This window comes from Rhinolophus ferrumequinum, chromosome 9 (genome assembly GCF_004115265.2).
Source record: "Rhinolophus ferrumequinum isolate MPI-CBG mRhiFer1 chromosome 9, mRhiFer1_v1.p, whole genome shotgun sequence".
Classification (NCBI taxonomy): domain Eukaryota; kingdom Metazoa; phylum Chordata; class Mammalia; order Chiroptera; family Rhinolophidae; genus Rhinolophus; species Rhinolophus ferrumequinum.
The window spans coordinates 57901372-57915973 of NC_046292.1; the positions used below are offsets into that span (position 1 = coordinate 57901372).

Below are 14602 nucleotides of genomic sequence, written 5' to 3' on the forward strand. Positions count from 1 at the left end.
TCTCAAAATTTTTTATATTGAGCACATTGAAATTGTAATATTTTAGACATGTTGGATTAAATAAAATGTGACTTGCATTACACTTCTATTGGACAATCTCGTTCTAAGGAAACATAAGAAAGGGGAAAGCCTGGCAAGCTGTACCCCCAAGAAAGCCACAGGCTACAGAGCCATTAAGTAATTTTACCCTAAAAGACTTAACTTTTGGAGTGGGGTAAATAATTACCAGCACTTGACTAAACAACAATCAAATAATAAATGACAGCCTCAAGTCACAAGCAGGACACAACTAGTGGACATTTACTGCATTTTTCTATGAAAAAGGAAATGGAACTAAGTGTTGAGTGCTAGCAACAGACCAAGCTCCACAGTATAAATTATACTGATTTCGTCACTGAATAATCACAATCACCAATGAGGTAGAGAGTACTTAGAGATCCAGTTTGCAGTTGAAAAAAATCCCAAGAATTTAATTTAACTAAGGTTACATAGTTAAGTCACTGGTGGATATGTCCCAATTTCTACAGTTCCATGCTAATAACTGTAAGGGTTACAATCACAGAAGCTGGGTGAATGGCTTTGAGTTCAGTACATTATTCTTTCAATTCTGAGTATGTCTGAAATTTTCCATGATAAAAATTAAACGGAAAATCAAACTTCTGGTGACTGGAATTCCCTCAAAGATGTCCTGATGTGGAACTAAACCAACTACCTCAAGTTTCATTATAACCAGGAAACTAGAGAAAATAAGAGATATTCAGCAAATTGTCTTAAACCCTGTGTGTGTGTGTGTGTGTGTGTGTGTCCGTTCCCAGAAACAAACTGTACTTCCTAGATTTCTCTTTTCCTCATCTGCACACGAAAACACCCATAGCAAAGCATATTAGGATTAAATATAAAAAAGATTGATGAAAAAGGTATAAAATTTTATTTTCCTGACTCCGTACGCTATAGCTTTGGTCAATCAAACCTCCCTTAATCAACTTTCACTTTCTCAAAACCCTGTTTGCATCTTTGATCACCTAATTAAAACCTTTTTTTCTTGAAAATAAAATCAACTTATTTGAAGGAAAAAAATCTACTGATTTAAATGTTAACCTCATCTGAAAAAAATGCCTTCACAGAAATAGTGTTTAATAAATACCCAAATATCTGGGTACCATGGCAAAGCTAAGGTGACACATAAAATTAATCATCCCACTGCTTCTACTGGGATGGTCATATGTGGACATTTAAAAAGTTCTGTACCCTGTGTGATGAATTACATCGATTGATTTTTAGAGGTTTGAGCCATTATGGCATTCCTAGTATAAACTATAATTAAAATTTTGTTTCTCTTCTGAAAGATTTCCTTATCACACCTGAAAACAACTGCTTTTCCATCCTTAAGTATTAAAGCACTTAGCATTGAATCGTTCCTTAAGGAACTTAAAAACATTGCCAGACATAGATCGGCACTGATGTTAAGTATTTCAGGCCAGAGAAAATAGTAATGCTAGTGATAGGAAAACGGTTTAGGCTGTGAATACCTTCTGCAGTTAGCTTTTATAAAGGCTCTATGAATTTGCAGAACAGCACTCCTTGAACTCCAAGAACTTCTGCATAGAGAAAAGATATTTATACATGTCCCTATTTCCCTTGAATTGTTCTAAACCTATCCAAATGAAAATGAAAGTTGATACTTGGTTCATTCAGGCACAAGAACCAGTTATACCATCTCAAAATTCAGAACTAATACAAAGACACAGAGAAGAGCTTTTAGTAAAAATATTATCAACAGACTTGATCAACTCTCCAGGATCAATGGAAGACATACATTTCCTAGGTCACTCCAAAGAGGATTAATTTAAGAGAAATAGTAATTCCTAAAATCCAACCTTCAACTATATAAAGTTTTTATTAGACTAGAATTAAGTGTAAGCAAGTTCTTTGATTTTAATTTACAATAATTGCAGCTTTCCATTTGGACCTTGCTCTACCCAGATTTGTAAATATTTTTCATGCTTCCATTGCTTTTGCATTTTTCACCTACCTTCATTAAATATTCTTACAACAGTTCAAAGGAAATTTAAGAGATTATTTAGTCTTACTACCTGACTTAGATTTTGGAAAAATCAAAAGGTGATTCTCAGAACTATCTAAATACCTAAAACGAGTAGCTCCTAATTTTCAGTCCACTACATGCTTCCTGAGGGTTAAGAGTACGACTGTGATTTGAGGTGGGTTGTGATTCTGGTTCAAATGCTTTGCGTCCTTGCCAAATTTTCCTATGCATTCTGTGCCTTATTCACCTTATCAATACAAAGATAATAGTTTCTATACTTATATTGCAGGATGGTCCTGAGAATTAAATGACTTTATACAAGATAGGTTTAGCACAGAGCCTAACATGTAGTATGTAAACTGCTAGTTATTATGAGTAAATCAGCATACTATAATTCAACTATAAAGCAGGGTCCACATGACTTCAAATATGAGATTTTTAAAATTTAAGAGGCTTTTATTTGTACTGGCCAAAAAGATATATGTAGTTACATTCTATTTGCAAAAACTATCTGTAGGAAAATAGGTACACTATTTCTCTTTGTATTCCTAAGATCTCACATAGCCATACTGTAGGCATTTGAGAAATGAATTTTGAAAGAAGATAATTACTTTCCAAACAAAATTTTATTGCTACTTTAATTCATTAAATATTATTTCTTGATTCAATTCAATAAATACTGAGTACCTACTATGGGCAAGGTCCTGATGAATTCTGTTCCCATGCACCAGAAATGTGAAGGACACTAGAAATACTACTAGGCCACCATTTTATTAACACTAGTTTTCATTGAAAGCATTAAGGGTAAAGTCAGCAATTCTATAAAATTTTCAGTGCATTCAAATGTAACGCAGTCTGAATCATTTTTATAATTATCAAGGAAGAGATTTTAAGAATAACAGAGTACTTAACTAATTTACTAGTTGTTTAGAGCAGAAGGGACAGTTTGATATTCTTGCTTAATTTGTGATCTAACACTCTAGTCATCTAGGTGCAGCCTCTGATTCACTTCTATCTTCATATAACTTAAAGAAAAAAGATAGATACATTTTAATTTTCCAATTTTCAGAGACAGAACTTGGTATGTAGTGTGATCACCAAAGATCTTATCAAATAATCCCAACCTTACCCTCTGGAGTCACAACCTGAAATACAAAAATATAAATTTCTAAAATGTACAGGTTGAAAACCCTAAACTAGGGAAGCAATGTAGTACTTTTGTGCTGGATTTAGCTCAGAGCATTATAAAAACCTGTGAATTTTACATTAAAAATAAGCTATTAGGATTCTCTGGGGAAAAAAGATTTGGCAATTCAGACTAAATTACCAAATGGCAATAATTAACTACAGTAAATGCTACTAGCATTTCCTAGGTAGGGAGCAGGGATCCCAATCACTTATTCTGCTTTCCCGCATAACAAATAAATGTCCAGCTAAAAATGCCAATAGCATCCCCACTGGTACAAAGCACTTCAAGAGCAAGAAGCTGTTCTTATACCTCTTCCTTCCATAGAGCATACAGCATAATACTCTGGACAAAAAATTAAGGTTAAATGGGGATTTGGAAAATTTAATTCAGTATCCTTTAGGAGAAAGTGGTTCAAGTATTAACCTAACTTGTTCCTTCAGTCCAAGTCCTTTTCTCTATATTCATTCCACTTGTAAGACAAGAGGCTACAACTGACAGGGGCATCCTCAAATGTAATCAGAAGGGCTAATTCAACTCAAAAGCAAAATTTGTGAACCTCAGATTTAATACAAATTCTGTAAAGAAACAATCAAATCATTACATCAAAGACATCTGTAAAGAATCATTACTAGGGCAAGTGACGTATTGGCAGGCATATAAAGAGAGTACAAGAAATTCCACAGTTTGAGGAAAATGTCCGTATTAAAAAAATAGTTCAACTTAATCAGGAAATTACAGCTTGGCCTAATAATGAAGTTCAGTTTTTAAATTAAAGTATGGCAACCCAACTTCTTTTAGACTTTGTATCTCTACCTTTTCTCACTCACCTCATTTTCCACCCTCTTTCCCCCACACAACACTACTACTACCCTCCAGTGACTTCACCTCCTGGATTCTCATCATTCCAAAAACCCCACCTTTGCACATGCTGCTTTTCTCCACTGGTCAAACTCTCATTATTTAATGCCTTGCTTAAAATACCAGTCCTTTACTTTGTGGCAGTTAGGCACCTTACTCCCTGGCGTTGTGTAGCGCCTCACTCAAAAAAGAACTCTTAAAATGTTTACAGAACAGGTGCCCTTATTTTGTCCACCCCTCTCTGACAGCATGAATCAGATACTAAAATTCATCTGCATTTGGTTCCTTTAACTGTATCATAGCTTTCTAGAAGGCAGAAATCCAATTCACACATTTCAAAAATCTCCAGTATCTAAGTATAGTGTGTGGCACATATTCAATATACTGGCTGAATAAAAATAATTCAGGTGAGTCTTCCAACCCAATTTAATAAAACCCCACTTAGAGTTCCTGTCATTATTTAAATATTTCAGTCACTATTCTAAACATTTCCAGAAGTAATAAATAAAAATTAGGTGAAAAAACACAGAATTAGTATTGATGATAGCTAGTTGTTGACTCCCCTGAATATTTCTGAATATAAACAAGTACAGGTACATCTTTACTTATAATGTGTTCATATTATAAAAACGTGAGCGATTTGTTACATCACTACAGATTTTATCGATTTTGACTCAAATAATCTTTTAACAACTGTAAGGCAAAAAATAAGTGAACTCCTAATGTAATTAAAGTATACCACAAAATGAGTTTCTGATTACCATTCGCTTAACACTATAGTCTAAAAATGTCTAGCACCTACTATGCATTTTGTCACAACGAGAATAAAATTCTTACTTTTGCTTACATAGAAGTCCATACCAACATCATAAATCTTCCAGTTATAATTATATTAAGGGACTATGCAATAAAAATGAGGTTGAAATTAAAAAAATCTTTCCATTTCCGGGACTACATGTGCTTTATACAGCTTTCGTTTGTGAAAGAAGTGCCTTCAAGGCAAATGTACGCACCTACGTAATACAAAGAGGTCTGGTCAGTTTACGACTCTGCACAGAGAGGCAGATTCAAATAGAAACTTGGGGTATAAGGGGCCTGAAGCCATTTTGAGAAATAAGGGGGAGGACTGGTTTAACACTGACACGTAAATCCCGCCATTGGGAAGGACTCCAACCCGAGATATTCGTGCTCTCTTAAATCTCTTCCTCGTAGGTGTGAAAGTGAATGATACCGAAAGATTAATTGCGAATAGAGTTCGAATGAGCTAGAAGCTGTAAAGACTGCTCTAATGACATATCCCTTCTCTTACTATGGCTTTCCTGTGGACAGACACTAGTTCTTTCCCAAACTCATTACCAGAACCTTCCATACTATTGTGTAAAACTACGCGCGCTTTACCCCACGGGGGAGCAAGTTCATTCTGAGGAAAAGGAAATGCTAAGTGAACTCCTTGGAGAAAGAAGCGCCAGTGCCGCAGAAAGACCTAAAGCCATCTCTGCGTAGCACGCGTTGGGGTTCCAAGTGGCTTAGACAGCAAGAACACAAAACCGACTTCCAGCCTCTAATCGCTATTACCAACGTGGAAACGTGAGTCTCCTCACATTTCGGAGCCCGGAAGGGTACTTCTTTCCTCTTCCTCATGCGCGAAATAGCGGCCTACTCAGCCAGCGGCCAATTACCGTGAGCTGTGGGGATCCCGCCCGCGATCCAGACTTACCTGCCGGGCTCTCTGCAGCGCATCTTTGAAAGCATCGTTAACTCCTCCACCACCGCCGCCGCCGCCTCCACCACCAGCTGAGCCAGAGGAGGGTGGAGGCACTGTTGAATAGTCTGCCATGTCTACCCTACCGTGGCCGCTACCGCTTCTTTGCAGAGACCTTCTCACAGCCAACTGCTAAGAAAGAAAGAAAATGGCGGCCGGCGAGACTGTATCACATTCTTGTGCGACCATCGTGCCGTAAAGGGGCGGAGAATGAAAGAAGAAAATCTCGCGATGGGTTGAAGCAAGGCGCCGTGGGTGGGTGGAGCTGTAAGGGAAAAAAAAACAACGGAGAGGCAGGAAGATATCGCGAGAATTGTGGTTAAGATTGCGCGAGACTGCGGTTTATTTTGGCGCCTTCTCTCCGCGCGTTCTTGAGTGGAGGTTGTACGGCTGTTCCCCTCGGGTAGTGGGTAAGATTGGCGTAGCGACCGCGGTATGCCCGAGTTTCTGAAAGCCTGAAGAAAAGCAGTAGTGTTTCTTAACGGTCGCCGCTTAAAGGAGGCAGTGTCAGTGAATTTTACTCCGGGGGTAATTCAGGGAAGAGGGTGACGTCACTAGCGTAACGAGGACGCTACAGTGTCTTGAGCGCTACAGCCGGGAGTGCGCCCGGGAGAAGCGCGCCGGTGCGCCGCGCAGTGATGCTCCCGAAAACGTCCGCCGGGTGTAACGCGAACTCGCCAGATTTTCAGGGTAGTAAAGTGCCCCTGTAGCTTACTTCTAGATTGTGGGAGTTTTGAGTTTTATCACAGGTGGGGATGAATTCAGGCTGGAGGCCTCCTAGTTTTCGAGGTGATGTCGAAGTTTTTGTGTAATGTAGATGAAGCGATGACAATATGACTGCCCCTTTCTTTACCTTTTAAAAACGCAATTTTTCCTAAAATTCAGTTTTAGCCAGAATTAGTAACCTACTGTTGTGTCTATGACCAATTTTATTGAGGTCCTTATAATTAAGAACAACATCCATTTCTTAACCAAAATTGACTTTGTAGCTTCTTAGAAATAGTTTTCCCCCAGCCCCAACCTGTGAAAATGCAAATGTAATGTTCTGAATTGTCATCTTACAACTAAATAATTTTTTTTTGTATTTCCTGCTATCTGCTTAAGTTACCAAGTAATTTCAGACTTCCTTCAGACCTTCCTTAGTACATAGTGGCACGTAATTTACTATATTAATAGTACTTCCAGACCTACTAGGATGCTTTAGGAAACTATCGCAGTAACTTTTCCAAGTTCTTTACTTTTAGGTAGCAAAGAATGAAGTCAAATGAACTTTACCAACGTGGGCACTTTGTGATTTATTAATTAGGTCTAAAAGAGTACTTTTCCCATTGCTGCTCTTCGTAGTAATAAGGAGATTCTCCTGGAAGTATGGGTATTCTAGGATGGCAACCAATTGGAATCAGTCTAGATCAGGATTTCTCAGCCTCTTCACCATTAACACTTTTTTAGCCAGATAATCCTTTTGTTTGCAGTGCTACTCTGCATTGTAGTGTGTTTAGCAGCATCCTTGGCCTTTACTCATAAGGGCCAGTAACATATCCCCACCAATTATGACAACCAAAAATGTCTCCACACATTACAGATGTCCCCTGGGAGGCAAAATCATCCCACATTGAGAACCACTGCTCAGCCTTGATTCCTGCCTCCATCCATCAGGAAGACCTATTTACCATACTTCTGAAGTATATTCCAATTTCCATTACTTTCAACCACTACTTCTGAGTTACCATCACCTCATTCCTGGACTGTTACAGTAGCATTCTAGTGGTTTTTCTGATTCTACCCTTACATCTGCAATTTACTTTCTAAAAATTATGAAATTTTGTACAGGAAAGTGTATAATATACATGCACATAAAGTCTCAAAGGTAACAAGCACCATGTATCCACTCTCCAGGAATGTTCTCCAAGGAATAGACTGTTACTAGCTAGTACTTTTGAAGCTCAAGGGTGCTATCTGATAGTAATCCAGTTTTTCTTCTTATGGCAGTTTGAATGATGAAAACATAAATCAGATCATCTCATCTATGTTCTTTTCGATTTCACTTTGAATCCTATCTCCTGGAGTGAATGGCCTGAGGGCTTCCTATAACCAGGCTGCTGTCTCTATACACTTCTCCCTCATTCCACTTCAGCTATTGGCAACCATGCTGTCCAAGATCTTCCCTGCCTCTAGGACTTTTTATACCTGCTTTTTCTTCTGCCCAGAATGCCTTTATAGACTTTCATGTGGGTGATTTGTCTTCATTCAGGCCTCAGTTCAGATGTCACCTACTTAGACCATCTTTGACCTCTGGTTGTGCCATTCTGCAACCACTCTATCCCATTACCATGTTCTCTTTATAGCATTTATCTAAAATTACCTTACGTTCTGTGTGTTCACTTACTTATTGTCTTTTTTCCATTAGAATATAAACTGGAGAGCAAGGACCTACTATTGACCAGGCCCTAACACGACTCTTTGTATTCTAGATATTTGTTGAATGAATGAATGAATATTTTTAAAAATCTGCCTCTACATTTTCATTGGTTTTGTGACATTGGGCAAGTGACTTAGTCTCTTTGTCTCAGATTCTCATCTACATAATGATCATGACCTGCCTTGCTATCCTAGGATGAGATATCTCTGAGCGCTTCAGAAACTGTAAAGTGCTATGCAGATGCAAATTGGTATTATTAAACATATAATTTGGCTTCTGATATAGCATAATCAGGAAAGGATAATCCATGGTACTCTGTCCTGTAAATTTTTTGGATTAAACAGCTATGTTCAAATCTTAGTTTTGGTAAAACCCAGGACCCTGCAACAGAACTGAACTGTACAAAACTGTAAGCAGTGACTTCTGATTAGGCTCCGTGTGAGTTTGTTCTGAGTCCACTCAATTTCAAAGCCATTTGTACTTTGCTGGTTATTCTCCAGCCTTTCGTTGTAACTGACGAAATCAGACTTTTCTTTCTTTTTTTTTATTGGGGAACAGTATGTACTTCCAGGACTTTTCAAAGTCAAATTGTTGCCCCTTCAATCTTAGTTGTGGAGGGTGCAGCTCAACTCCAGGTCCAGTTGCCGTTGCTAGTTGCAGGGGGCGCAGCCCACCATCCCTTGTGGGAGTTGTACTGGCAACCTTGTGGTTGAGAGCCTGCGTTCCAACCAACTGAGCCATCTGGCACTGGCCCATGTGGGAATCGAACCGGCAGCCTTCCGCCTTAGGAGCATGGAGCTCCAACCGCCTGAGCCACCGGGCCGGCCCAGAAATCAGACTTTTCTTGACTAACTTTATTCCCCTTTGCAATGTAAGTCGTCTTAAAAGTGGATGTATCATAACTAATCTAAAATTGGTATATTGTGCTTTAGGAGTTGGCTAAATATTCAGCAAAATATATTTTATAATCACACTCTTACCACAGAAATTGGTGATCCATATTTCATCCTCAGGATGAAGCAAAACTTAGTGTTTTTGAGCTTATAGAAGTCTAGCAAGGAGCATTTAGATTTGCCAAATAACTATAAAAAGATTAGTAAAGATAATAAAAGTTGGGCTATTAAATATACTGGCAAGGTTCTTCATTTTACCTTCTGATTTACTGGTTACAGAATGACTGAGTGATTCTTTCTTGACACAACTTTTTACTCTTGGATTTGTTAAATTTGTGAAATATTCATAGATTCTTATTTATGGCTATTAAAGAAATAGTCCTATATGGCTTTTTGAACAGGCATTTTAGAGGGGCAAAATTGTACGGGCTTACTGCCTCACCTATCTCCTAACAACTCTTAGCCAGAAGGATCTGATAACTTCATGTTGTACTTTGTGTGTCATCTAAACCAGGCCTGTGTTTTCTCAGTGAACAGTCAAAAGATTCAGGTTAGATATGAGGGGGGAAGTGGCCACTTCAAATTAAAGTAAATGGTCCAGGATGTTGTTAGGATGTTTGATCATTAGGTTGGTCATTGGTCTTAATGACTTTTATATCACTTCTGGTTGAGTTTCTAGGGTTCTCTTTCAGACTAAGGCATGAATGGAAGCAGGAAATATTTGCATTTTAAAGGACAAAGTTGCTAACAGAAATTTAACTTTGGAACATTGTGGAGAACAACAATTTGACCAGTGTCTGAAACTGGAGGCAGCCCCATATATAGCTTAAAGGACTCTGGACTTGGTCCCAGGGGATCTAGATTCAAGTCCAACCCATATGCCCTTTGGTAAGTCACACAACTTCTTCCTTTTACCAGCATAACAAAAAGAGGAGGTAATTTAATCTGTTTCTGAAAAGTAGCCAACATTAAAGGATAGTAAGTGTTATGTGTTTACACAGTGATTTCTGTTTTCCCTTTCAGAGGTTACCAGAGTATCAATCTCACCCTCAATTAGAAAATTCTTCTGTAATTTGGATGCCAAATTATATGGTATGTCCTGATTGAAGGGCTGTTGGAGGATTGATGAATACTAGGATATTGCTTATGACCATTGATTTGCCCTAAATCCAGCCTTTTACCCTCCTTGTCATTCCCACCTGTAGAGCCTCTGTTTTTCTCTTTGCCAGAAACATTTCTCACCTCTTCCATTTTACTGTTGCCTAGTAACTTCCATTTTTCCAGAAAGCCTGTCCGAAACTCTCAAATTTAGAAATTTCTATTTGTTCTCATGTACCATATCATGGTAATAACACCATAATATCACTTATTGTTTATTTGGAATTCCCTCTAGACTGTAAGATCCATGACAGTAAGGGCTACATCTGCTGTGCCTTTACTGCATAGCACACACTAACACATAGTAATAGCTAATAAAAGCTGGCACTATATACTGGACACTCAGTGCTTTACATGTATTTAGTTCATTCCCACAATGAGAGGTGCTACTAAAAATCTTGATTTTGCTGGGTTATAGATAAGTTAACTATCTTGCCCAGTGTCAAATATTAGTGTTAGAGTTGTGATTTGTACCCAGGCAGCCTGACTTGAAGACATCTATAAAAAGTTGAGTAATGAATGTATCTCTTTCTCATTTCTAGCGTGTGGTTCACAACTTAGTGTTTCTTACTTGGATATTTTAAGTATTTGCATTAGTTTTTATCAAGACTTAGGCCAAAATTCTTCATGGAAAAGCAGCTCTTCATGTAAGGTAATAAAAATAGATTATGTACAAAATTTAAAAACCATGTGTTGTGTAACATGATAAAAGCTGTGTTTCTGTATTGTTAATTGCATTGGATGAATTAGTAATCTAAAGTATATAGTGCTTTGTGGTGTATGTGTATATGCATATATTTAGATATGTACATATATACATGTGTACATATGTATTTGGTGATTAGTGGTATTTTTCAAATACTTTATTCAAGACGTTTATGTGTTTGTAGTCCACATCACTGGATTGTAAGCCTCTTCAAAGCTAGGATAGGATTAATTAATTTTCAGTTTCCCCTGTATTACTACACAGCACCTATGACAGTGTTTCTACTATTTCTGCATATTGGATTCCTCTACAAAATAGCCCATTTGTGAAAAGAAGCATATTAAGAGTTTTCAGATTAGACTAATCTGAGAATTCTGAATAAAGATTTTTAAAATTTAATCTTTTAGAACAATGCTTGAGACAAAGGTTCTCTGTGAAAATAAGATAAATTTTCTCTGTCTCTTTAGGAACACTTCCGCGAAGTTGGAAGGCAGGGGTTTGCTTAAGTGCCATTCCCAACTTTACAGGTTTCTTCAAATGTAATGAAACAATGGACATCTCTCATTACTGTATTATACATAGGGCCTCTTTGAACGTATATAGAGTGTTTGGCTAGTTGCATGCATCTGTTGGCAGCTGGTTTGTAAGTAGGATCTGTCATCTGATAAGGATCATAGGAGATCAAATGCAGCATCATAGAATATATGAGAAATTGAATATCAGTATTTAGTGAGCAAAGTTTAGAGGTGCCTTCCCTTGCTGGTAAGCCATAACACTCTTAGCTTTCCATTACTGTAGGGATAATGCTATGTTGAAAATTTGGGATTCCTGAAAGCATTGTCTCAAAAAACTGGCCTCTACCACCCAGTTCTTGAGTGATTCTAGCTAATTCTACAACACGCATTCCAATAACTTATAGTAAAGCTAATAATGTAATGCTTCAGAATATAATATAAAATGAAACTGCAGAATATGTATAATATATATGGTTTTAGAATTTACTTTAAATTGGCCCTGTACTTATTTTCCAAATGTGTTTTCTAACCTGTGATTCCAGCTACCTCCAAAACTCATTTTGCATGTTGCCTCAAAACAAAAATATCTAAAACAATATATCTGCTGTTCTTATTCTTTGTGGTTAAAAAAATGTTTGTTTTTTTCTTCCCTACTTGGATTATGTATTTATACATCAGTTCTTTCATGTCTTCTGTTACCTTTTTCTTTTTCATGAATTTTTTAGCCAACTAAAGGTCCAGATTAAAAATCATCTTTTTTCATGAAACTTAGCCTGATTAACCAATTCTAGTGATCTCTTAAGTCAGTGGTTGTCTGCATTGGTTAAACGTGAAGGCTGACCTTTTTTAAAATGTGAAGGCTGAGCCCCAACCCCCACTTTCAGAAACTAATTTAATTGGTCAATATCTTATCAATAAAAACTTCCTAAGTTGATCCACAGTTGAGAACTACTGAAATACAACTGAAATATACATGCAGACTTTTGCTTATTTTAATGCCTTGCAGTTTGTTCTCTTGTTATGGGAATATAGTCTTGAGAACTCATGATCTAGAAACAGTTTCTGTGTTTTAACCCAATCAACTTTTTGTTGATCTAGGATAGGGAAGTATTTCTTAAACAAGGGCCACCAGCATCATCTTGGGTGCTTTTTAAAAATGTGGATACCTGCCCCGATCTGGTGAATCATGTTTTGGGACACCTACTTTTTTTTTAAATAAGCATCATAGTTGATTCTTATGCTCATCAAAGTTTGAAAACTGCCCTTTTATGCAAAAACAATTAATAAATGTTTGTAGAATTAAGCTGAATTAAATTCTGTTTCCCTAGCTAGGCTGTAGTAAATGTTCTCAAAATAGAGATCTTGTCCTCTCCACTTTCCCCTCTGTATATGAGGGCTGGTCAAGCACTGGATGGATCTTACTCTGGTTTGCCGCCCAGTATAGCTTAGTACTTTTATGTTGGTAAAAAGCTTAGTAAATGTCAGATTTCTTTGTTGTACTTACACGGTCCTGCAAAGCTGAGCTCAACAAGTTGAATATGTGATTATGAACATCAAAGGCCTTTGAGGGTAAATGGCACTGAAGAGTAGCTTCACTTAAACTTTTCTTAGAATATCAGACTTGGAAAGACCTTGCAGATCATCTATTCCACTTCTTTCATTTTATGGTGGAGGAAATTGTGACCTACGTTGCTTGAATGCCATGTAAGTGACAAGATTAATTGCAGTCAAGACTATATTCCTAAGTCATTGCTCTTTATTTCGTGAAATAACTTCTCTATGAAGCAGCAGTGACTGGGTTAAGTTTCAGATGGAGGTTTTCTGCTGCCTAGGTATGAGGGGAAGAAGAATCTGCAGAACGAAAAACATCTTGATTTCTGTAATCAGAACATCTACCTTCATTCACATTTATTTTTTGAAATAGCTTATTAGAGACGGAGGATCTTTGCCAATGAAATCCTTAACTGAAGATGGATGGGTATGAGATGTAAAACACACTTGGCATACAGTTTCGTTGTTGTTTTTTAGTGGAACTTTTCTTCTCTGTCCTGACATTTCCATGTCTCTATTTATAGCAGTGATCTCTTTGGAATTTGCCTTCTGATTCTGTTCTTTATATGTTGGTTCATATTAACTGAAATAATAAACATCACAGTTGATTCTTATGCTTATCAAAGTTTGAAAACTGCTGTTTTGTGCAACAAGAATTTAATAAATATTTGCAAAACGAAGCTCATTTCACTTTTTAAAAATGTGTTTGAAAGGATGTGAGAAGGAAAAGAAAGAATCAAGATTTTTAGATGTGTGTGAAATTCCTGTTTTCCTGTGAGTTAGCATAATCGGTTTATAACAGGTTATCTTTTTAGTACCTAATGATAAATATTAATATTCCAAGATAGAATGGTGGTTTATTTTTTAAATTTAAATGCACATGAAGTCTAAAATTTCTTTTATTCAGGACATACACTATTTTTAGATTAACAACCTTGCTCCTTAACTATATACTTTGATAAAAGTGAAGATCAAGAGATTTTAGAGTCTCTAATTGGTAAAGTCCTTAAGGACAGTGACTGTCTATTTACCTTTGAGATTAACATAATACTTGGCGTCCAGTATATGCTTAGTAGTCTGTTTATTCAATTCAGTAAAAATGCTGGGCATTGTTCTAGGTGCTGTGGATATACAGTAGTGAACAAAATAGACAATATGTTTGCCTTCGTGGAGCTTATTCCAAATGTTGAATGAAACCATGAATCACTTTGCAAAGACTCCATATTCGTTTTCAGAAAGTTATTTGCGTCAGCCTACAAAAGAATAATCTGTAGTTTATTAAGCAATGGTTCGAAGAATTGGAATGGGAGCTTAATAATTAGATCATCCATTCATTAAACACTTATTTCCTAGTGTGAGTATGTAAAATTATTTGAAATAATCACACAATTGCTAATCATTGTCATTCAGTTCTTGTGTTGTGTTGTCTAAAGCACTCAGTTGCTAGCCAGGCCACCAGAGAACTTCATCTCAAATCAGATACCTCTGAGTGTCTCTGACTTTACTA

The 14602-nt window shown here is 37.0% G+C and overlaps 2 protein-coding genes across 23 annotated transcripts in view; one reads left to right on the top strand and one right to left on the bottom strand.

Moving 5' to 3' along the window:
• Positions 1 to 6114, bottom strand: part of FUBP1 (far upstream element binding protein 1) — a 32198-nt gene extending 26084 nt beyond the window's left edge. For 10 of the 21 annotated variants that reach the window (XR_004423777.1, XR_004423776.1, XM_033113182.1 and 7 more), the window contains exon 1: positions 5809 to 6064. Coding sequence is in view for 19 of the 21 variants with exons in the window: in XM_033113182.1 (XP_032969073.1) it covers positions 5809 to 5928 (120 nt within the window). In the remaining 2 variants the exon portion in view is untranslated. Of the gene's footprint in view, positions 1 to 5808 lie in introns of all 21 variants that reach the window. The other 11 variants (XM_033113198.1, XM_033113191.1, XM_033113189.1 and 8 more) reach the window with 3 other exon arrangements.
• Positions 6115 to 6169: 55 nt separating this feature from the next.
• DNAJB4 (DnaJ heat shock protein family (Hsp40) member B4) overlaps positions 6170 to 14602 on the top strand; it is a 34051-nt gene continuing 25618 nt past the window's right edge. The window contains exon 1 of one of the 2 annotated variants that reach the window (XM_033114477.1): positions 6170 to 6263. The gene's annotated coding sequence lies outside the window, so the exon portion shown is untranslated. The remainder of the gene's footprint in view (positions 6264 to 14602) is intronic. The other variant, XM_033114476.1, reaches the window with a different exon arrangement.